Here is a 24,678-nt window from a genome sequence, read left to right on the forward strand (position 1 = left end):
TCTCAACAACCTGTTCCACTTTGTACACACAAATAGTGCAGGAGGGACTGGAGTCTGGGTGTCCCATCCCTCTAAGGTGAGTGCCCGAGATATTGAACTAAAGTGTCACTCCCTCTCTGGATGAATGACTATTCAAGTATACCCTGTAGCTTTGCGGTTAGGCTACTCAACCTAGCAAGAGGGAGATGCAAGGTTTTCATTTCTGCTCTGGAATAGGGACTTGAAGTCACCTCTTCCCCCTGCCCCCTTCAAGTTGAGTGCCCTAACTGCTGGCTAAATGACATTTTTCCACCTTCTGAATCACGAAATACAGCTATTTCAGTTCCCTCCAAACCAAACCAAAATTCTGATTTTTTTGGACCTGCCAGTGAATTTGACTAGCTCTAGTAGGGACAGTCTTATTTAAGTGTTTATAAAGCTTCTAATGCAATGGCCAAAGATAGGCTCCATCCGTGCACACACACCCTTGCGGCAGTTTCTGTCTTTGCAGGCCATTTGCCCTCTTCTCTTCCCTCTTGGGTCTAGCAGTGATTTTCTATCAAACCAGAGTACTTAAACAAATATTCTCCCTTTGTGGGGCTTATTGTGTTCCTCTGTTTCCCTTATTAATTTTCTACAATTCCTTACTTTTGATTTATATTCATTACTATCAACTTCCCCCTTCTTCCGTTTGTTATGTATTATTTTTATAGCTTCTTTCACTTCCCCTCTATACCAGGTCACTTTTTTTAACCAGTATGGCATTCTTGACTTTGGGATTGTGTTTTTTTGAGCATCTAGAAAGGTGTTCTTAAATGATTTTTCTGATTCTTCCTCCCAACTGATCTGGCTCATAATTGTTTTCAGCTTTGAGAAATTGGCCACTTGTAAAGTTCCATGCAGATTGAAAGTACGATATAAATCATAATGGAATTGTTTGTAAGCAGTACAAAAGTATCTGTGGCCTTGAGCATTGTAAAGGAGATCTTGCAACAAATACTAAATGTACCAATCTTAGCTCCACAAGAGCATAGGCTGCAAGCAGATGGCATGCTGAATGGTGCCTTCTGCTAAAGGGCTTTAAAAATAAGAGAGTATATTCAGATGCTTTGACAAAAATCAGTCTAATAGTTGTAGAATATTCTTTTCGTAAGGTTTGGTTATGATAGCTAAAATATAAATTATAATTCCTGTGTCAGGGGAGAAGAAATGGCAGCATTCAGATACAGAGTCTTACAACTTAAGGTCACAGTCTCAAGTGCGGAACAGGGCCATTATGAATGAAAGGTGTTAAGGTGACTGACTGGAGTGCAGGTGTGTGTGTGTCAGTAGTGACCCTGGTCTCTGATTAAGTTACTATTGGCTAAATTACACCTTTTTAAAAGCATCATAATTGACACTGTTACCAACTAGCAATTTAAGTTAGCCTTTCCCCTGAAAAAAAAATCCTTCTTTCATGCAGTGTTTGCTTCAAAATAGGATTAAGACAGAGTGGTACAAGGAAGCTGGTGATGTAAGGTTACCTGTATAACCTTAATTCATCCTCCTTTTGTGTATACATTATGATAGTCTTTAATTCTGTGATCACAACTTATTTTTTCTATAGGACCCTTGCCTTATTCAGTGCACAGAATGGATAGTACTCACAGGAAATTCCCATATCCGTTATTTACTTATTTACTGCATATTATACAAACCCTGCTCTGAAGATAGAATTATTAATTTCCTCATGGGCTTTTCCATGGTGCTCATTGTAACGGATATGGGAATATCCTGCAATGTCTTAGGAAGGTCTCATTGCACGAAATGTATGTATTATTGTGGGCTGGGATTGTATGTAACCTCTCTAGGAGAGAGATGTGATGTGAGACCTGGGAGTTCAAAAGACTATATTGAAAATGTGCCAGACAAGTATGGACTTGTGGGATAATAAGTGTGAAGTGGATCTCCTGGGGAATCCCTAAGGAGAGGTGAATGCAAATTACCCATCTCCAGTTATGCAAAAACCCAGCCTTTGAAGCTACCCAGTGAGGAGAGGGTCTTTTTGTCTGGTGATTACCTGCTACACAAGGCCAAGATCAAAGCTATATAAAGAAACAGGTTATGCCTTTGTTCTGCTCTGGATCTAAGACAGAGATATATTTCTAACAGAGAAAACCCAGTTGTGGGTTTTGAAGGATTAAAACCTACCAGCACAGGCGCAGACTTTCCAATGTGCTGGGGGATGCTGCCTGAGGCCCTGCCACCACTCCGCTCCTTCCCTCAAGGCCCCACCTCCACCCCACCTCTTCCTACCCAGTTCCACCCCCTTCCCCAAGTGCGCTGCGTCCTTGCTCCTCCCTTCTCCCCTCAGAGCCTCCTGCATGCCGCAAAACAGCTGATTGTGGCAGACGGGAGGCGCTGATCTGCAAGGCCTGCCAGTGGGCAGGAGGCACTGGGAGGAGGGGAGGAGCTGATGAGGGGCTGCTGGTGGGTGCTCAGCACCCACCATATTTTCCCTGTGGGTGCTCCAGCCCCGGAGCAACCACGCCTACCAGAACGCTAAGTTGGAGCTGAGGGTGACCTCTGGCAAGCTTTTTAACATGTATGTAAGAACTTTTATTGTTTTAATGTTTTCTCTGTAATGCTTTTACCATAAGAATAAACACACTTACTTAGAAGGAGCTGTGTGGTAACTTATAATTGCAGGCAATACACTGGTCACAGCCTTTGGAGAGGAAGCACAGCTTGCTCGGGATATCATATGGTACGGCAGGCAACTGTGCAGCCTTAAAACTCCTGGTCAGGATGTAGGGAGATGTGGGTCTCCACCCAGAAGAGGTGGAGCCAGAAACCTTCAAGTGGGTGCCCTCCAGAGACTATGGTGGGAGAAATCCAGTTGCAGTTGCCCTGAAACTGTGACATTCATCACTATAGTATCTGAGTGCTTTATAAACATTAAATTATTTTTTCTTAATAACAGTCTTTTGAGGTGACAGGCTATTATTATCCTAATTTTACAAATAAGGATCTGAGGCAAGGAGAGATTAAGATCCAAAGTGTCCACTTATTTTGGGTGCCCAATTTGAGTCACTTAGTGCCTGATTTTTCATGTAGCATTGATATAGGCAGAGCACAACTCCTGTTGACTTCAGTTGCAGCTGTAAGTAGAGAGGAATGGTGAGAGTTAGGAATCTTGGGTTCCACAGCAGATGCTGGATGACAGCGTGCTCTCATATTCACCCAGACTTTTTGCCTCTGTCCCACTAGCCAACCTTGTGCCAGTTTTGTCCATCCCTCTTGTTCCCCTCCCCCTAGTCTCCTCCACACGCTGGGTAAGGCCTGGTCTTCATCTCCTCATCCAGGCAGTCCTAATCTCCACCCTCCCCCTCCTCATACCAGTCTCCTTGCCCAAGGCTAGGGATAGTATGTGATCATATAATTCAGAGGTTCTCAAACTGTGGTCCATGAGCTCCATTCAGGTGGTCTGTGGATATTTCCCTCTAAGGTGCACGCCTGGGCGGCACCATACAAGAGAATGAAGGGCCACCCACCTAATTAGTGGAGCTGTGCAGGCATGGCTCCACTAATTAGGTGCCTTGACCCTGAAGAAAATGCACATCTAAGATGAGGTGGTGGCCTTGGGTGGGAATAGGGGGTAGGTGGGAGGGGGGTCAGAAGAGGGGGTGGTGGGAATTTGGGACGTGCAGGGCTGTGGCGGCCACAGAAAGAGGCAACTTTCCCCAGCTCTGGGGCTGCGGCTGCTGGGGAGAGACGGCCCTCCTTCCCAGCCTGAGCTCTGTGGCTGCTATGGTGGGAGAGAGAGGGAGACACCCTCTTTCTTCCCAGCCCCAGCTCGGGGGCTGCTGCAGTGTGGGAGAGAGGGAGAGACCCCCCTCCTTCCCAGCCCCAGTTTGGGGGCTGCTGCGGCAGGAGAGAGGGCACATCCACCGCATTAGAAAGGTAAGACTACTGATACTAAAATATGAGTTGTGTGCTTTTATTTGTGGAACAAAAAAATGTTTAATTATAATTTTTTTTTATATAGTGCTTTTATTCACAGTGCTTTACAACAGTTAGCTAATGGTACAAACAACATTGGACAGATCACTAAGTGGTCGGCTGAGACCCTCAGCAATTTTCAAGTGGTCCGTGAAAAAAAAGTTTGAGAACCACTGATGTAATTGAGGCCTGTACCATAAGGCATTCACATAGGGTTGCCAGGTGTCCGGTTTTCAACCGAATGCTCGGTCAAAAAGGGACCGTGGCGGCTCCACTCAGCGCTGCTGACAGGGTGGTTAAAAAGTCCAGTTGGCGGTGCTGCAGGGCTAAGGCAGGCTAGTCCCTACCTGTCCTGGCACCACGCTGCACCCGGGAAGTGGCCAGCAAGTCTGGCTCCTAGGCGGGGTGGGGGGGCCAGGCACGGGGCTCCACGCGCTGCCCCCACCCTGAGCACCAGCTTTGCACTCCCATTGGCCGGGAACAGTGACCAATGGGAACTGGGGGGTAGTGCCAGCAGGTGAGAACACCCTGTGAAGCCTCCTGCCTCCCGGAGCCAGACCTATTCCTGGCCACTTTTGGGGTGCAGTAGCGAGCCAGGACAGGCCGGAAGCCTGCCTTAAGCTTGCTGTACTGCTGACCTGGAGCCGCCTGAGATAAGCCTGTGCCCCTGCCCTGAGCCCCTTCCTACACCCAAAACCCTCATCCCTGGCCCCAGCCAGAGCTCATACCCCCTCCTGCACCCCAACCCCCTGCCTCAACCCCACCCCAGAGCCTGCACCCTTAGCTCAGACCCAGTACCCCCCCACACGCCAACTCTTTGCCTCAACCCGCAGCCCCCTCCCACATTCCAAATCACTGGGCCCCACCCCATCAGAGTGTATTGCTTTCAACCTGAATAGTCCTCTAACATAGATTTAATTTGCAGACTGGATACAATTAATTTAGGCTTGAATAAAGACTGGGAGTGGATGGGTCATTACACAAAGTAAAACTATTTCTCCCATGCTTATTCCCCTCCCCCCCGTTCCTCAGATGTTCTTGTCAATTGCTGGAAATGGCCCACCTTGATTATCACTACAAAAGGTTGCCCCCCTCCCCCCTGCTGGTAATAGCTCACCTTACCTGATCACTCTCCTTACAGTGTGTATGGTAACACCCATTGTTTCATGTTCTCTGTGTATATAAGTCTCCCCACTGTATTTTCCACTGAATGCATCCCATGAAGTGAGCTGTAGCTCACGAAAGCTTATGCTCAAATAAACTTGTTAGTCTCTAAGGTGCCATAAGTCCTCCTTTTCCTTTTGTAGATTTTTAATGCATAATTTATACTGAAACTGTTGCAATCTGAGGTGGGACAAGAATTGAGGGCTTTTTCTCACACAAAACTTGCACTCACATTTTGTCCACTGAGGTAGCGAAACCGCCGCTGACTGCTGTGTGGACACACTGAAATCAGTTTGTGTGTCACTAAACAGATTAATGCTATTTTAACTAAACGGGTGTGAGATCTGTGCGGGGACCCGCCTAGAGTCAGTTGCCAGCAGCAGATTTGGACCTGAAGGGTGATTTTGCTAATGGCTTCCAGCCGTTCAGCTTCCCGGCTCTGTAGCGCCTCCTGCGCCTTGGGGGCGGGGTGGGGCTGGCTCTGTGGACGCCGCCTTGCACCACACAGCACGAAGCGCTCGAGGCACTCACCCCCAGCACCTAAAACGCCCCGCAAGAAGGAAGTGGAGGATTCTGCGCAGGCGCAGAAAGGAATTTCCAAGGAATGGCCGCAGCCTCCGCCAGGCCAAGGAGAACTAGGCTCTGCGCATGCGCGTAGAAACCTGAGCGAGTCCAGTGAAAACACAAACAAGCGGCGAAGCGGGGGCGGAGGTCGCTCTGTGGCGGGCCGCCGTCCCGGAGCCCGTGGGGGAGGGGCGCCTATGAGGTGAGCGAGGTGACGCCGGAGGGGGCGGGGTTCAGGCTCCGAGGGGGGCACAGGTGGCGGGATCCGGCCCCTTGCCCCGAGGCGCGGCGAAGAAGCCCATCGCGGAGTCGCGCCGCCTCCGTATGGCCGGCCAGTCTCTTCGCGGCGGCGGGGTCAGTGGCCGCCTTCCGCCCGGGATGGGGAGAGAACTGGGGGGCAGGGTGGGTTAGTTCCTGGCGTGAGCGGGGTATGGGGGGCAGGGTGAGTTAGTCCCGTCCCCCGGGATGAGGGGTGGCTGGAATCTGGTGGTAGAGGATTTGGGGGCGAGGCTGTTCGCAGACCCCTGAGCTTCTGTTGTTGGACTTTCAAAAGGCCCTGGAAAGCTGTCCTGGTTGGTGGGCACCCCTGGGATTCATTGTCCCTCTTTGGTGTGTGTTAGACAGCCGCTTTCCGTCCCCAGCTTAAACCAGGGCCTCCCACCCTGCCCCACAGCTCTTCCTTCCTCCTTTGTGGAGGCTCTTGAATGTTCCCAGTACAGGGAGACCCCTGACTGCTGCGGTATCACAATATAATGTTTCCTGCTCTTTCTTCTTTCTGTCCCCTCTGAGTCTCTCAGCTGGCTTCTCTTTCATACTGTATTTAGAAACTAACTTTCTGTCCAGTGAGGGGGTAAAATGAGTGATCTCTGAACATATTTAACTTCTTTTGGCTATTCCTATTTCAAACTGAAAGCCTCTGGCAGAGCATCAGTAGTTTCTTCTAGTCTCTAACAATGATTTCCATGACTACTCAGAAGTCTTTATCTGTATAGCTTGCTAGATGTGCAAGAAGAAAAGGAGTACTTGTGGCACCTTCGAGACTAACCAATTTTATTTGAGCATAAGCTTTCGTGAGCTACGGCTCACTTCACGTAAGCTTATCCTCAAATAAATTGGTTAGTCTCTAAGGTGCCACAAGTACTCCTTTTCTTTTTGCAAATACAGATGAACACGGTGCTACTCTGAAACCTGTAGATGTGCAAGATATTTTATAAATTGGAAAGAGAAATTTTAGAAATGTAGAAAGTAAATTCCTTATGGCAGAAAGTTTCTGTCTAATCCAGGCAGATATGATGTAAATTATGACATCCTTTGAAAATCTGTCGGTGAGGTGGAGTAAAACGGGTTGACAAACCCAACACCATCCTTAAATATTGGCAACTGGTACTTTGTTTGCAAATTGTTATTGTGGAGACCACCTATTTTTTAGACATCTTTAGCTTGGATTGAAGCAATTTGCACTCCACAGGCACTGTGTAATAGGTGATTACTCTATTACTCTCAAGAAGTCAGGTGTATTGAATTGTGCTTACTGCCATACCATAGAAAGCAGAACATTGTTTTCAATTGCTTTATTGGAGAAGTATAAACTGATGTTTTGCTTTGTTTTGATAGTTTTGCTCAAAATAGACTAGTGAGTACAACTGAATGGTTTAATTAACAATGTATATGAAAGGCAGCCTTAGCATAATTTTCATAGACTAAAAAAATACTTGTGCCACTCATGTGCTCCACAAGCTATCTTAAAATTAAGGCTACGTTTTAGTCATGGGTATTTTTAGAAAAGTCAAGGACAAAAATTCACAGCCCATGACCTGTCCATGACTTGTACTATATACACCTAACTAAAACTTGGGCACGGGGGCTGCAGATGCTCTGGGGGTGGTCTGGGGGCGCCGCATGTGCTGGACATGCAGCCTGGGACCCCTGCTGGCACTCGGGGGAGGGTTGGCAGGCAGGCTCCCTACCTGGCTCTGCGTGTCTCTGCAGCTCCTAGGGGGAGGGAAGGCCAGGGAGGCTCCTGGCACTGCCCTCACCACAAGCTCTGGCTTCGCAGCTCCCATTGGCCAGGAAGTGCACGCAGCCAATGGGAGTTGTGGGGGTGGTGCCTGCAAGCAGGGCCAGTGGCTTGCAGGGCTCCCTGCCCACTCTGCCTAGGTCAGGAGCTGTAGGGACATGCTGGCTGCTCCTTCCCCCAGGTAAGTGCTGCCCCACACCCCGACCCAGCCCTGAGCCCCCTTCTATACCCAAACTGCTGCTGGCCCAGGGGCTGCCCGAGAGTTCCGGCAGCCCTGAGCCAGCTCTACTGGCTGCTGCAAAAGTCACAGAGGTCACAGAAACTGTGACTTTTTCGTGACAGACATGCAGCCTTACTTAAAATAGATGTATCTTAATTTCTGAAACTGCAAGGTTAACACCTAGCTGATTCTTAATAATGTATTATATTAGAAAAAATGAATATTGCAGTTAAAGGTTCTCAACAGTGTCTAAAATTGCCTAATTATTAGCTTCTAGGATTGGGTCATTTAGAAGTTTTCTAATAGAAAATTGTTACACATGGTAGTCGGTAGCCATATTTTATCACAAAAGACAGGAATCTGCAACAGCTGGAGAACACTTAGATTGCTTGAGGAGTTGTTGGTCATCTTTCAGAATTGTTGAAATAATGGTACCTCTATGACTTGTTTTCCAAAGCTTAGTAATAAAAGCTGATGCAGATAGGAATATTGGAGCAATAGACACAGTCAGTAAGAGACTTCATTGTTATGTCAGGAAAATGCATTCTTCAATTATTGAACTGGCTGTTGATGGCACAGCTGTTCTCCTGGGGTCCTGGAACAATGATAATGAAAACAAGTGATCTGCCTTGGATGGTTGACTTCTTTCCACTGCATTGCTCACTTTGTACCATTTTCTGTTCTGTATATTCAAAAGACTGTTTCACAGATTATTTGGTGTTGGGCAGGTGCGGGAGAAATAGAGAAGTGGCCAGGCTACAGCTGCACTGCTGTAGTATAGACAGTCGCTGCAGGGATGGAACGGGTTTTTCTGTCACTGTAGTAAATCCACCCATTTGAGAGATGGTAGCTAGGTTGATGGAAATTCTTCCATCAACTTAGTGTATCTACGCTGGAATTTCGGTCAGTTTAACTCCATCGTTCAGGAGTGTGAATATTTCACATCTCTGAGCGAAATAGCTAGGTTAACTTAAGTTTTAGGTGTAGCCCAGGCCTCAGGCATTATATTCCTGTGGTCATTTCTCTTACCATATAATAAGTGCTAAGAGGCCAAAGATGTCAGGTTATTTTATCTCAGGAACTATAATATTTTGTATAATTTGAGTTAAACCTTTGTCAGTGGAATTTGTACACTCTAGTTTATGTGTGAAGCGACATTACTTCCAAACAAGGCCATATTCCTACAGTTAATAGTGCTCATGTGTCTTGCTTTCTGTATGTTTGCAAACACTTCCACAACTTGTACCTCTTTTTCTTAACATCCTGACCCAGCTATTAACTTTGCAATGGAAGCAAGCACCAAACTGTGGGTATAGATAATACCTGCTCAACAAGGATTGTTGTAGTCTGTAATAACATATTCTGGAGATTTTGCCGTAGTAATCAGACAGTAGTGAATTAGACCACCTCTTGTGAGGTAAATAACAGTATTGATGAACTCCAAAGGTAGTTGACAAAGAGAACTTTGTTCACCACCATGCTTGAAGTCCTGTATGTCCTTCTGAAGTGTGGGAATACTGGAGGTCACGTGATTACGAAGGACTTGTAGAGACTCTTTGGGGTGGGAGAAAAACAGCTGAACCCTGATACCATTCTTGGCATCTTATTTTTATGCACCATAAAAATTAGTCAAGAAAGATTGAAAAGGGTCTGGTCTAAACACAGAGTTGCACTGGTTTAACGATGTGATGTTGCACAGATTTAGAGAACTATTCTTGTTGTAAAATAATTGTGCTCTGTCTCAACAATAAACTCTTTCCTCCATGCCCTGTCTCCTCTAAGATTTTTATATCCAGATAGCTATCTTGATGTTAAAACCACACATTTTACAGTGAAGACATGGTGTTTGTATATGGACACACTTACATCTGTTTAAACCTGGCACACAATTGGGTTAGCATGCTCTTTTATATAAAGTAGTTCTTGATCCTGCAGTTGGATCAGCAGGGTGGGCCCTTGTTTCAGTAGGGGTTCATATTTTCACAAGCCACTGGGGTCTGCAAAGATCTGTCTCTGGATTAGGACCATAATGCTCCCTCTGCTCGCCTCCCAAGGCCTTCATAAACATTTGCTACTATTAAACACTAAAATATTATTTAGATCTCTAGATTAAGTGGATAGATATTTTTGTAATTTTGACCTATAACTAGTCTAAAGTTTACAAAAACTCAAAATGAAGGTGGGTCTTTGCCCCCACAAACCTTCTTTTTTTTTTTTTTTTTTTTTAAAAGGGATGGAGTAGGAAGCCCATAAGAGAGTCTACTTTCTGAAAACTGAAATGTTATCTATGTGCCTGTCTTATATAAAATCAATAATTAGAATTTAAAGTTGCTGTTTACAAGTGTTATCATATACTATATACTTCAGAAAAAAGAAAAGGAGGACTTGTGGCAACTTGTGCATCCGATGAAGTGAGCTGTAGCTCACGAAAGCTTATGCTCAAATAAATTTGTTAGTCTCTAAGGAGGCACAAGTCCTTCTTTTCTTTTTGCGGATACAGACTAACACGGCTGCTACTCTGAAACGTATATACTTCAGATGAATGCAACATTGTGTACAGAGTATGAGCTCCTCACGTTGCAGCTTGAACTGGGTAAAATGCCTGCTAATATTTCTTTATATAAATCTTTCTGTTTGTGGAATGTGAAGTGCCATAGCAGGAGTTTTTGAGACATGGCTTTGTCATGTGATATGACTGAGATTCATACTGCTTCTCTCGTTTTGTATCCACATAAGCTTTTCGCTTAACAAGCTTTTTTGATATTCATTTTGGTTGGAAAAAAGGGTATTTGACCAGCAGATATAGTATATTCTAAGATGTCATTAAAGGTCATAATTTTTCCAGAAGCCTTCCTTAAAGATATAACTTATTTTAATTCTGTAGTTTATACATGCTATTCTACATGTACTGACTTCCTGGTTTATGCTATATAGGTGTATTACTAGTACATGTAATTACACTATATATCATATATACTTTCTGATATTGCAATTAAGTTTTTGTATAATGATTATTTTCTACTACTTTAAATTGAGGGCTACTCCTAAAATGTTGGGGTAAGTTAAAACAATGAGTGTGTGAGTTGAAGGCTTTATGGTGGGTTTGTTTCCAAGTAGACTAAATGTTTACGTAGAAAAGTGGAATGCACTTTTAGTATTATTTTCTGTAATACATGAGCAAACACCCTTATCTCCCATGTGTACCATCTGGGTGCTGTTACATTAATTTAGGTAGAATAAATAGGCCAAGGAATGAAAGATGTTAGTATAAACCAATCACTGCCCAACATTAAACAGTTTTAAACACGGTTCAGGGTTTGGTATAGAGAGACATCAGCCTGCTTAGTACCAGGGTGCAAACACCATTTAAAAATCCTTGTAACCATTAATTAATGATACAGAAAAGAAGGAAAAGCAGTTAAAGGATTTGAAATTGAGCACTGGCCTGCTTAATCCAGGCTTGCGAGTTCAATCCTTAAGGGGGCCATTTACGGATCTGGGGCAAAAATTGGGGATTGGACCTGCTTTGAGGAGGGGGTTGGACTAGATGACCTCCTGATGTCCTTTCCAACCTTGATATTCTATAAATGTAAGGCATGAAGACTTGCTTTTAACAACATCCCTTCTTGCCTTTCCTTTTAACTGAAGAGAGTTTTTAGAAGGAAAAATTCCCTAGTTAGACTGTCTTTTAGATGGTAGTACATATGGTAAAAACTGTCTATTTGAGGAAAAGATAAGTTAGTTGAAATAACTGGAGCTGCTGTTGTTGCTGTTAAGTCTGGTCTCATTTCCTTTAAGACAAAACACAACAAACACACACACACAAGAGGAGAGGAAAGACCAGCAGAAGTAGAAAATACAGCTTCTGTCTCTGGTGTTGACTGTCACTTACAACATCACTGCTGGAAAAAAAAACAGGCACAGCCCTGGCAAACAGCCCAATGCTGGTATGAGTTTAGGGCAGTGCTTTTAGTTGCCTCTTTCTGGTAATGTTGCAAAATATACGGTCTTGGCCAGCTAATACACGCAGGCATCCGATGAAGTGAGCTGTAGCACATGAAAACTTATGCTCTAATAAATTTGTTAGTCTCTAAGGTGCCACAAGTACTCCTTTTCTTTTTACGGATACAGACTAACACGGCTGCTACTCTGAAACCTAACACAGACTCTTAGTAAACAGAAGGGAAAAGGGGAGGGTTAGGAAAGAGAAGTTGGACCATATGAACTGGAACCATAAACTCACTGAACATTAAATCCCACCAAATGAGGGTAAATCCATCCTCATCATCCACACTCATTATACTCCACACCTGAACATAGCCATTATATGAACAACATACCCCCATATCTCAATGTCTGTACTTTGACCCGTTAAACTTTTACCCCCAATTGGGGAGATTGCAGATTATGTATTCCTTACGCCACCCGTTCCTAAACCGAGTTTTGCACCCCTTGATGATCTGTACCTTATTCCCTGATAACCAGAAACTTCTATACTTAAACTCTGTACCGTTTTCTTTTTACTTCAACATCATTTTAATAAAATTGGGAAGGAGAAGAAAACACAAAGGGTGGGGAGTTTGACCATGTCTCACATCCTAGGTGGTGATCAGAATTCAGCCAGAGCCAGCAGAGATAGTGATGTCATCTGGATCCCTCTCTGGCCTGATCTGGTGAAGACATCTCTCAGTAGGATAACAAAGGCCCCGGAGATGATGGGGATCGCAGCCTGATAGTGAAGCTCACTTCAGTAGCCAGTTTTTCTCCCCAGAGTCTTTCTCTAAGGATCCCAAAAGAGAAGTGATGGGTGGAATAGCTCATCTTCTCATAATTATATCCACCAGTTAGGCTTAATTTCTGACACACCCATTTTGATTCACTGATTTCTGATCCCAAGCTTCTTTTGTTTACCATACATGATCTTAACATAAGTTCTTGAGTTGTATCAGGAGGCCTTTTTTGCTTGGACTCATACAGTCTTTGTCTTCCTTTCATATGTTTTCCCTTTAACTTTTGTTGTTACAGGTTATTGTGACATTTTATAAACTTTTGCTCGCTATTTACAGCTACGCTCAGTGTTAGGGTAAATTTGTAGGCCCAATTATAACCGTGCTGAACCTACAAAATGAATGGAATGATAACTGGAAGAAAGACCTTTTTGGTGAATGTTTCCTTGGAAACATTCATGATCAGCTTTTTTTTTTTTTTTTTAAAGGGGATCCTACTTATTCTTCTACAGGAATTAAGTGGCACCCCAGGATAATAACTGCAAAGTCCGTGTGAGTCAGTAGGATAGACCTAGGCCATACAGTCTTTAACTATGTAAAACATACATCTTTTACTCCTGGGAGAATTCTGGACCCAAAAATAAAAAAAAATTCTGCTCACAATATTTAAAAATTCTGCCTATTTTATTTGTCAGAACACAATATAATCATGTCAGTTTCAATTATTTTGGTAATTTATATAAAAATACCTGTCAGCAAATATGTCTGTAACAATGCAGATAACAAAAAAGTTCCAGGAAATATTTTTGGATTCCTTACTATGTGTATTAATACAGAACTTTGAGTAATAATTCATTTAAACTAAAATACAGAAACATAATAGACCATTAAAAGTGAAGTGGCCTGTTAACACTCCTGTAATCACATGACTAAAAATGGGGTTAGTGGGTTACATATCTGACTCTGCCAGAATGACTGACAGATGCAAAACTTGCATTCATATCTCCACTGCTACAATGATCAGCACTCTTCATGACCCATCTTTTAAGATCCGGGCCAACATGTGGTGTACCTCATCCATCCAGTGCACTAAATGCCCCAGTAACAACTATGTGGATGAAACCAGATGATCAATACGCTCTTGAAAGAACTCTCGCAGGAAAATGATAAAAACAAAACAAAACACCAGATCATCTGTGGGTAAATACTTTTCACAGAGTGATTGATCACCCTATATCTGATTTCTCAGTCCTCATCCTTAAAGGAAAACTGCACAACACTTTGAAAAGATGAGCCTGGGAGCATAAATTCTTCATTTTGCGAGACACTAAAAATCATGGTGTTAATAAAGAACTGGATTTATGGTTTATTCCAACAATCTGTAACCCACTAACGCTCCTTTTTGTCCTTTGACTGCAGTGGTGTTAATGGGCCACTTCACCTTGAATGGTCCCATTGAATGTGTTAACTACTTATGCTAAGCTATCTGTTCAACCTTGTATTTATGTGTGACAACTGAGTATCTTACTCAGACCTGAAGAAGAGCTTTGTGTAGCTCAAAAGGTTCTCTTTTATCAAGAGAAGTTGGTCCAATAAAAGATATTGCCTCATCCACCTTGTCCCCCTTAACATTTGTGAGAGACTGCCATCTGTAGGCTACAACTGCCAACCTTGCAGTTCATAAATATTAACCCCTCCCTTTCAGTTTCTCTCTTGAGGTGGTGGTATATGCTCAGTGACAAACAACTGAGAGTATGTATACCGGGGTGGGCAAACTTTTTGGCCCGAGGGCCACATCTGGGTATGGAAGTTGTATGATGAGCCATGAATGCTCATGAAATTGGGGGTTGGAGTGCAGGAGGGTGTGACAGCTCCAGCTGGAGGTGCGGGCTCTGGGGTGGGGCAGGGGATGAGGGGTTGGGGTGCAGGAAGGTGCTCTGTGCTGGGACCAAGGGGTTCAGAGGGTGAGAGGGGGATCAGGGCTGGGGGTTGGGGCGCAGGAGGAGTTCATGGGTGCAGGCTCCGGGTGGCGCTTACCTCAGGCAGTTCCCAGAAACAGTGGCATGTCCCCACTCCGGCTCCTATGCGGAGGCGTGGCCAGGCAGGTCTGCATGCTGCCCCGTCCACAGGCGCTTCCCCTGCAACTCCCATTGCCCATGGTTCCCGGCCAGTGGGAGCTGCAGGGGCAACTTGCGGAAACCCTTGGCTGCCCCATGCTTAGAAGCTGGAGCAGGGACATGCCATGCTGCTTTCAGGAGCCAGGCGGAGCCATGGCACACATGGATTGGGGCAAGCCCCGGACCCTACTCCCCAGCGGGAGCTTGAGGGCTGGATTAAAACGTCTGAAGGGCTGGATGTGGCCCCCGGGCTGTAGTTTGCCCACCCCTGATGTATACACTGCTATAAAAGACCTGCGACTGGCCTGAGTCAATTGACTCAGGCTTTCAGGGGACGGGGGGAGCCTGTGGGGTTATAAAATTGCTGTGTAGATGTTCAGAAACTCTGCAAGAGGGCAGGGTCTCAGAGCCTGGGTTTCAGTCCAAACCTGAATGGCTATTTTACAATTTTATAGTCTCACAGCCCAATCCCTGGTGCTATGGGTTTTTTATTGCAGTATAGACGTACCCTGAATGTTGCTTGAACTCCTACAACCTAACATGCAATCCCTATTGTATGACACTTTTTGCTTTGAAAAGTGGCGTCATGCTAGTGTTCAGGCAACACATTGTGAAAGCACTACCTTTTGAAAGGGTATCAAATGTCACAGAGCAGAATGGTGCTATATGTTCTCTCAGACTTTTGGATATAGACTCTTGAAGGACCAGAAGAAAAGTGAGATTTTTTTCATAACCTTCAAATAGTATAAAATATTTTTTTAAAAAGAAACATCTCTGGTTATTGAAATAATTTATAGCATAAGTATGGTATCTTTAAGAAAAATAAAATGTTATTGAAAAACTAACTCTCTAGGGCATCTTTATCCCCTAATTGCTGAATAACACAAATGTAAAATAGTGGTTGGAAGTCAGTATTGGAGTCCAGATTCTAAGCTTATGCTAACATGAAACCGTAAGCATTCGTAAAGAACCTAACACATCAGACTTCCTTTTTACCCTGAAATTGAACACCCTGTCTATCCATCTGTGTTCACGTGCTCCCATACCAGTCATTCGTCTTGGTAAATAAAATGTAAGGATCTTGCTCTTGAGAAGCAGGTTTCATTTTTTTCAAAATGGTTTTTGTCTCCTTTGAACAGTCAGGAGGAGCCTTTACCATCCTTGTCCTAAACAAAAAGTCTTCTTGTGCCTACATGCCCTGTTCATTACGAATAATAAAGTGTAAAGGGTTTTTAGGAGAATAAAAATACAAATAATTCATACACAGCGTCTTGTGGTTGCTTACCACAAACAGTCAGGCAATTGTTATGGGTGCTATAAAAGTAAAATTATTTTGTGTCATGAAATATTGATGCCACTAAATACATCACTAGGAAATGCCTTATGCTGACATAGAGTAGTATATGATCATTTAGCCACCTCTGGGATGAAGTGTGCCATCTGTTTGGTTCTGACAGCACAACACATGTTTTTTAGGAGGGGAAATTGTGTGTGTGTGTGTGGGGAATCTCTGATTCAAAAGGTAGGGAGAATTTCTATACTCAGAATGTAGTTATTTTAGTTAGAATTTGGGCACTGGAGTTAATGCCCCCTCTCTTCTTAAGATGTCATGGAATTGATCAGGAGTAGTGAGGGCCTCAGACTCATTTCTCATCTTAAAAACATCTCCAGCCATATAATATAGCTCCAGCCTCTGACCCCCGCATCATCTTGCCCAGTGTCATGCTGGGAGTTTAGTACTGGCTTAAAGGAAAGAGCACCCAATAATGAATGGCCAGCACAACTTTCTGCAACAGGTGGGTTTTCTTTGGAGGACTGTCATCTTTGTCAATTTGTCAGTCTCTAAGATGCCACAAATACTCCTGTTTTTTTTGTCATCTATAAAGTGACCACCATATTTTTCAAAAACTGAGATGCTTGTAGAAGCAACTACAGAAAAAAGTTGTGGGGAAACTAGGAGAGAGAATTTTGTTTTGACCTAAAGATAAAATTGGGAGACGGGCAGCCTGAACAGCTGGTGATGGCTCTTGTGAATTTCTGTTCTTATAGCATACTTGAGCCATCCCTTAAAATAAATAAAACTTGGTTGGTTATTGCCTCACTTTGCACCCACCCTTTCTGTTAAGTAAAAATTTACTTGATCTCCATTCTGTGTTCTTTTCCCTTACCTCTAATTTTTCCTTTCTTCTGTTGTCTGATATTTTTCTCTTTTCAGTCTATTTTCTCCCCTTAATGTCCTTTTCTTGTTTGTCTTCTCCTGTGTTGTGTGCTCGTCTTCCTTCTGCCAAGTTTCTAGTTTCTTCCCTGATCCTCTTTTACTCCTTTCTTATCTTGTATTCTCAATTCCCGATTTCTCTGTACTGTCCCCAGGATTTCATCTTGCATTGGGTCTCCCCTGGCCCCACCAAAAACTTTCATCCGCTTCTTCCTTAGTCACAAACCACATGTGCTTTTCAACTGCATGCTCCTACAATCTTTCTCTCTACAGTGTTCTTTTCATAATCAAGCAAGTACACAAACACAGGCAGAATCCATCTACACATGCAGGCTCCTCACAACTTCAATTCAAGTGGGACTTGTTATACAGGCTTCCCCCTGCCCCCCCCCCCCCAAAAAAAAAATCCACATGCATACCTACTGCAAATCTCCCCTCCCCAACTCAGGCAGCCTTTTGTCCTCCCAGAGTCTTTCTGTCTCTTTCAACCCGTTTTGGTGGAGGCTAGGCGTGACCCAAAGTTATAATGCATTCAGCCCCCTGAGGGAGGGGGTATGTTATGTTGTGTTCAGCAGCAGTCTTCCACAACTGATTAAGGATAAATATTTGTTTCTTTTCTGGTAGTGTCAAGGAGCATCAATAAGGGTCAGGTCCTTTTTATGCCTGGTGCTGTCCAAATACAAAGGAGGACAGTCCCTGGCCCAGAGAGGTTTATGCCCTAAGAAAAAATACAGATTGAGGTTCATGGGGCTCAGTGTGAGATTGACAAAGATTTGCCTGAGAAATCCTTTAATCTCTTCACTCTGCCTCAGTACCCTCTTAAATGTTTGTAATCAGTAAAATGTATAAATCCTATTAATCTTTCTTCAGGAGGTAAGCAGCCATTAATGAAAAACATCTTATTCGTGGTTTCATTTCTATTTAATATGAATATTGGGCTGAGCTGTAAAAAGTTCAGTGATAAGATTTTAATTTTTTTTCCTAAATATCTTTTTGTCACAGAAACACAAATGTAAGTTCTAATAAAAGATAAAACAGTTGCTTAAAGTTATCTAGTCCTGTCTTGCCTTTTAAAATACTCTAAATGTTGAACATCAGGAGCAGTGCAATTAGATACTTTGCTTACTGTATTTTAACATATATAATAAAAGATGGGTAATTTAGTTATAGGGCTGTAATTCCACTGACAGAGTTTTCTGGAGCCTAATCCTGGAGACTGAAGCCTGAGTGGCTAATATATTGACTAGAGCCCCAGAAGAAAATTAAGATAAAATTCAGATAATTTGTCTTGTCTCTTTCCAACAGTTTCCCCATTCTGCAGCTTGAATATAATTACTTTCATCATAATTCATAGATGACCTCATATGTCTGAATTACAAGGTTTTTGTATGTGGGTTGCAGTGTTCGGTGTTGCATAATATTGACACTCTGATATTGAAAGTCAATGTTCATAAAGCTCTTCACTAATTTTTATTGTGCATATAAAAGTAAATTTTTAAGTAATGTTTTTAGGCATTGTTAATATTTTATTTTTGAAGGTTTAATAGTATAGAAACATAAGAATTGCCATATTGGATCAGACCAGAGTTCTGGTCCAGTATCCTGTTTCATAGTGGCCAGTATGAGGTGTTTCAGAGTAAGGTACAAGAAACCCCACAGTGGACAACTATAGAATAACCTATCCTTGGAAGAAGTTTGTGCCTAACCCGCATCAGTTAGTGGTGGGCTCATGCCTGTAGGTCTGATAATTTATATCCCTTCTTATAAGAGGAAAAAATTGTTTGTGACAAGACTAAAAGCAAGTGTACAGGTTCTCAGCTCTAATACAAGTTCTAAATATGAAGTGGTAGCTTCTAAAATGACTGTTTACACTACAGTTTTCTTTTTATATAATGTTTCTAAAAGTCTTATTTGTGCAGAGTGGTCTAGTGAAATAATTTATCATGAAAAGGAATAAGTTAATGGTCACTATTGAAAACTGACTTGGGGGTAGAAGAAGGCCTGTGTCCACCTAGGCCCACCTGTCTAGTATTCGTAACGTCATTTTTCTGTCAATGCTTGTAACTTTCTTTATGCATAGAATAACTAAAGCAGGCAGAACATAAAATAATACTTCAAGTAGTTTTGTCTTGGACTACATTTCTCAAGATATTAATAAAATGATAAGCTTTGTGCCCCAAATCATTATTGTTGCCATCAGAAGGCTCTTTATTGCCTATATGAAATGAATTTGTGGTCTATCAAGTTCTCACTTGCCAGGAGACCACATATCAAATGTGGTGGTTTATTTTGTAACTGGTTGTCATTTTTTTTGCGGTGTTAGGTACAGAGGCAGATGATTGAATGAATGGGCAAGGAAAGGAGACGAGGAATAGGGTTAAAACAATTTGGAAAGCTTGCACTACTGCTGTCTATGCTATGCCTATTTTATAGGCAAATAAAGAGTTTAGTTGACAAGTCACACAGCCTACTAAAGACTGTAGGTCAGCTGGAGTGACTAATGCATGGCTGGGAGTATAGTAACCCAAAGGAGACACTATGTATTCAGAAAGTTTCTTAGTTACTGTACTCAAACATAATTGAGTTGGTGATTCTTGCCTGTGCACATACACATTTGCAGAAGGCACTGAAGTGTATAAGTCTAAATAACAGTTGCATTTCATTTTCCTCCGCCTTCTAATACAAACTTCCATTTAATTATAAAATCTTTGCTGGTAAAGTTGGTAGAGAACACTAAGATTGGTAGAATACTAAACAACAAAAAGGACATGGTTTATGTTACAGAGTGATGTGAATAGCCTGGTTAAATGATCACAATCCAAAATGTGGTTTTAATACAGGTAAATGCAAGTAATATATCTGGGAACATAGAACGCTGGCTATACCTCTGTCTTGGAAAGCAGTGACTCATAGAAGGTCTTAGGGATGATTGTAGATCACTCTCAGCATGAGCGCTCAGTGCAATGCTGCAGCAAAAAAGGGCCAATGTGATCTCTGGATGTATAAAAAGGGAATATTAGGTAGAAATAAGGAAGTGATCTTGTTTCTGTACACAGCATAGGTAACACTGCTGCTAGAATACTGTGTACTGTTCTGGCATCCACACTTCCAGAAAACGATATGGAAATACTGGAAAGAGTTAGGAGGCCTACAAAAATAATCCAGGACTGGCAAACAAGCCTTGCAACACAACACCAAAGGAGCTCAATTTACTCAGTTTGAGACGTGACATAATCACTGTGCACAGGTATATACAGGTGAAAAAGATATCTGATAGTAAGTGGATTTTCAGTCTTGCAGACAAAGGCATAACAAGATCCAGTGGCTGGATGTTGAAGTTGGACAACTTCATCCTTGAAATAAGATGCAACTTCCTAGCTGTGAGGGTAATTAAGCATTGGAACACTTTGTTGGGGGAGGTAATAGATTCACCCTCACTTGGAATCATTAAAATTAGATTAGAAATCTTTCTAAAAAATATACTTTAATCCAGTTCTGGGAGGAATTCTGTGTTCTGTAGGTAGTCAGGAGTCAGGCTTTGCAGTTTTTGACTCCCCCTGTTCATTCCTTCCCTTAATGTGCCATAGAGAGAACAAGAAGCTCTGCATTGCCCTATGCATACTCATAATACTTGCAGCCTGCACTAATACGTTGACTGTAATCAAATATCATGCTTCAGGGTTTCAGCTGGTCACTTTCAGGGATTGGGAGGGAATTTTCCTACTCAGTACACAATTGGCCAGTTGAATTCTGTTCTCCCCGCCCCCCTCCACCTCCCTTCCTTAGGGCATTGGTGGCACCTCCAGTTTCTCCTGTCTTCTGCCTGTGGTGCGCCTCAGGTTAGCTTCCTGAGAACTGAAATGGTTTGATCTGAAGTTTTTGGGTTCAATATAAGGGTTACTCGGTGAAATTTAGTAGCCTGAGATATACAGGAGGTCAGACTAGATGATCAAGTGGTGTCTGTTCTTTGTGGTTCATTCCTACCCTAAACTCTTTGAAACTATGAAATTGTGACAGTACAGCACATACCTTCAAATGATTCAGTTTTGGCAAGGCTATTTAAATCCCTTTGTTTCTTTGTGAAGATTCCTGAGAACATATTGAACATAAAGATTTTACAATGCAGTGTTTATAATCTTGGATTCTGTATATGGGGAGATGGCAAGGGGCTATTCTAAAATTTGCAAGAAAATATTTCATTGTAAAATATAAAACTGTTCTCATTCTCAAAAGAGCATTTTTATGAAAATTTTTAGGATTCTGTAAACCGTTTGCTACCCAATCCTTTGAATAAATAAAACAGCACATTCTTCTTTATAGGTACAAGAGGGCTAAAATTTCACTAGAGCCATAACTAGAATGGACAATTACTTTAAAGCAGCAGTCTGTGACTTGGACAAACTACTTGATGAATTTGAGCAAAATACAGGTTAGTTGGATCTTTGTGCTACTTTTTTTTCTTTTCTTTCTGTATGAGGAAAACAAACTTAAATGGTTAAGACCAAGAGGAAGTGAAAATAATTTTGTCTGTTCATAAGTGGTGTTTTTTTGTTTGAAGAAAGCTTGAGCGAGGTGGGAGTGCCGTTTGAGGAACCAGTTTTATAAACTTTGCTTTTGATCCCTTTTTGTTTTTAAATAGATGAACTTGACTGCTACAGAACAGCTGCAAACCAGTGTGATTCAATACAGCATTCAGTCTCTTCAGAATTGGATTGCTTACAACCTGTATTCCTCATACCAAAAGTGCAAGAATATGTTAGCAGTTGTAGTATGTCAGAAGAATTCTCTCTAGCCAGTCAGGCTACAACAAATACAGCAAAGTTTGAACTGAATTCCTCAGCACAAAATGAGAAAAATGTTACTGGACTTGATCTTCTGTCTACTGTGGATGGTGGTACCTCAAATGAAATTCAGCCTTTGAGCCTGGGGAGGTGTAGTATACCTGTATGTGATCTCATCAGTGATACAGGTAATTTGATCCATTCAATGAGTAATCATGAAGATATTGAGAAGCTGCAGCCAGATGACTTCCAGTGCAATGAGAATTCTTTGGTTGGCTTTGATTTATCTTTAGTACCAGCTACAGTTTGTAGTTTGTCAGTAGCTTTCGGTGGTGTTTCAGGCACAGAACAACAGAATGGTGGGGACACAACACCACAAGATGCAGGACATGTTGCAACAAAAGAGTTGAGCCAGTTGGATTTTAAAACACACAATCGTGGTAAAGCAAAGCTGTCCGATTCATGTGATGGTCAAAATAGGACAGAAACTTTAAAGGATATTCAGATATTTGATCAGCTGGAACAAATTACAGGTCTTAACGCTACATCTGCCTTTGTAACATCACAGAGCCCAAAAGCTCTCGGTTCCAAAGATGACACAACCGTTGAAAAGCTGCCTTGTGAATCATTAAAAGATGAAAGTCAGTGCTGTATGATAAGTCAAGAGGCACCTGAAGAGAGTGTTAATGACAATGTAGATTCAAAAGATGACGGTAATGGGGAATCCTTGCCTTCTGATCTGCCAAAGAGTTCTGAATTACACAAAAACAGTTTAAAATTATCTGGAAAGTGTGTTATACCAGACTCTTCATCTCAAATAGAGGATAGAGTAGTACTAGATAAGATGAAAAGTGCAGAAGAAAACATGTGCAGTCCAGAACTTAATACCAATGAAATATTGCACGGTGTTTCAAATTCACATATAACTGCTGAAGATATCCAAACCTCATTGTCATGTCTTCCACTTGCTGTATCCATATGTGGTTCATTAGTTGTAACAGAAGACAAAAGTGATCATATACCTCAGAATGAAAAAGCAGATGTCATCAGTGATACTGTGACTATGCATGCAGGAAAATCTAAGCATGGATTCCTCAGTATGGAATCCTCTGGAAAGATGAAACCTTCTGAACAGGAAGGATATCTAAACCAAATCAACCAATGCTTTGTAGAAGAAGCTATAACTATAGATGGAAAGAAGAGGGAATCTGACAACAAAATTAATAAAGGTGATTCTCCCCAAATGCACGCTGCTGCTGCTGGCACTGTTGGAGAAGCTAAAATTGAACTGTGCAGTGATGGTATTCAGCCAGTTGACAGTCATGATCAAAGTATTACTTGTCCAGTTTTAGCTGACTTAACTATTGAGGAATACTTAATTAAAAGTGATTCACTGATTAGCGATGCTGAGCTTGATGCCTTCTTATCTGGACAGAGTCTTCAGCCCAATAATTCACAGCCCTTTGAAGAAGGCATGGACGACCTGCTGGAGTCTGATGCAAATCAGGCAAACAACCTGGATTTCAAAAAGGTCAATGATTCACAAACAAAAGCAAAACTGGAGGAGATTGGAGAGATTTCCAGTATTAATAGTACTTGTAGAATAGCTGATATTGAATATAAATTGGAGTCTCCCCCAGAAAAAAGTACATATCCTGTTCAACAAGAGGCCTCTAACCATATAACTGAGACTCGTATTGAAGTACCTGTCCCTACTCTTAGCCATCAGAATGTACATATTGGAGGTGCTAGACCTAAACAGTTGCTTAATCTTTCTCAAAGAACTGCAATTGAGAGAGAGTTCAGCAAGCCAGATATGCCTAGGACTGAATTCCAGGAAGTGAATTCTTTACCGCCAAAGGCCTCTCTCTCAGAAACCAAAACTAGTACCGATTTAAGCTCCAAATGTAATCCATCTGATACAGAAAACTCCTTGGAAGCAGGCGGAAGTTGTGTGCCTGCAAGTGTAGAACTTGGTAAAGAACCTCTAGTTCTGGGACTAAAACAGCCACCCTGGGTTCCCGATTCAGAGGCACCCAACTGCATGAACTGCCAAGTCAAGTTCACGTTTACAAAAAGAAGACACCACTGTCGTGCATGTGGGAAAGTAAGTTATGAAAAAATGCTTTGCATTACATTGTTTTGCCCATGTATTGTGTTACAGCAGGGGTTTTTAACCTGTGGTCCATGGACCCTTGGGGGTCAGCAAACTGTCTAAAGTTTCCAAAGGGGTCTGCATCTCCATTGAAAGTTCTTTAGGGGTCCTCAAATGAAAAATATGATGCCATAACACAATGGTTTTCAATCTAATAAGACCACTCTGACTTAGTTTTTCCTTCCTTTGCCTGATATTTAGTGCTACGTTTTTTAGGCTCTACCAACCTTTCATTAGGAAACTTTTGAATTAAATTTAACTCTATAGTTTTATAGTTTATAAAGAGTTACAGATGACTCACTTAGTATTTGACAATCACTGAATATTAAGCAAAGATATAAGATTTTACTGTGAAAATACAGTTGAAGTGAAAAATCTTGCCCTATGACCTATTATTGACCAACTTAAGCTGATTACTGAGGAGTTTTTTCATTGGCTATCCAAAGTTTTTCTCTACCTTCTAAATCAGAGGTGGGTAAACTACGGCCTGTGGGCTGCATCTGGCCCGGGGGATCACCCTGCCCGGCCCCTGAGCTCCCAGCTGGGGAGGCTAGTCCCCGGCCCCTCCCTCGCTGTTGCCCCTCCTCTGCAGCTATGCCGCTACATGGGCAGTGCCCTGGCCCACTGCTCCTGCTGGGCAGCATGGTGGCGCGGCTGACTCCGGCATGGTAAGGGGGCGGGGAATGGGGGGGTCCCTGGGGGCAGTCAGGGGACGGAGCAAGGGGCGGTTGGATGGGGCAGAGGTTCTGTGGGGGGCA

General features: G+C 42.6%; 1 protein-coding gene and 1 long non-coding RNA gene across 2 annotated transcripts in view; one reads left to right on the plus strand and one right to left on the minus strand.

Moving 5' to 3' along the window:
- Window positions 1-7,673, minus strand: part of LOC141987442 (uncharacterized) — a 30,240-nt gene extending 22,567 nt beyond the window's left edge. Inside the window, exon 1 of the long non-coding RNA XR_012639529.1 lies at window positions 7,656-7,673. This is a non-coding gene — a long non-coding RNA (uncharacterized LOC141987442). The remainder of the gene's footprint in view (window positions 1-7,655) is intronic.
- ZFYVE16 (zinc finger FYVE-type containing 16) overlaps window positions 5,719-24,678 on the plus strand; it is a 55,751-nt gene continuing 36,791 nt past the window's right edge. The window contains exons 1-3 of the mRNA XM_074952782.1: window positions 5,719-5,890; window positions 21,305-21,413; window positions 21,624-23,872. Coding sequence (XP_074808883.1) covers window positions 21,344-21,413; window positions 21,624-23,872 — 2,319 coding nt within the window. The 5' untranslated portion in view covers window positions 5,719-5,890; window positions 21,305-21,343. The remainder of the gene's footprint in view (window positions 5,891-21,304; window positions 21,414-21,623; window positions 23,873-24,678) is intronic.

The sequence above is a fragment of the Natator depressus genome, chromosome 5, assembly GCF_965152275.1.
Source record: "Natator depressus isolate rNatDep1 chromosome 5, rNatDep2.hap1, whole genome shotgun sequence".
Taxonomy (NCBI): domain Eukaryota; kingdom Metazoa; phylum Chordata; order Testudines; family Cheloniidae; genus Natator; species Natator depressus.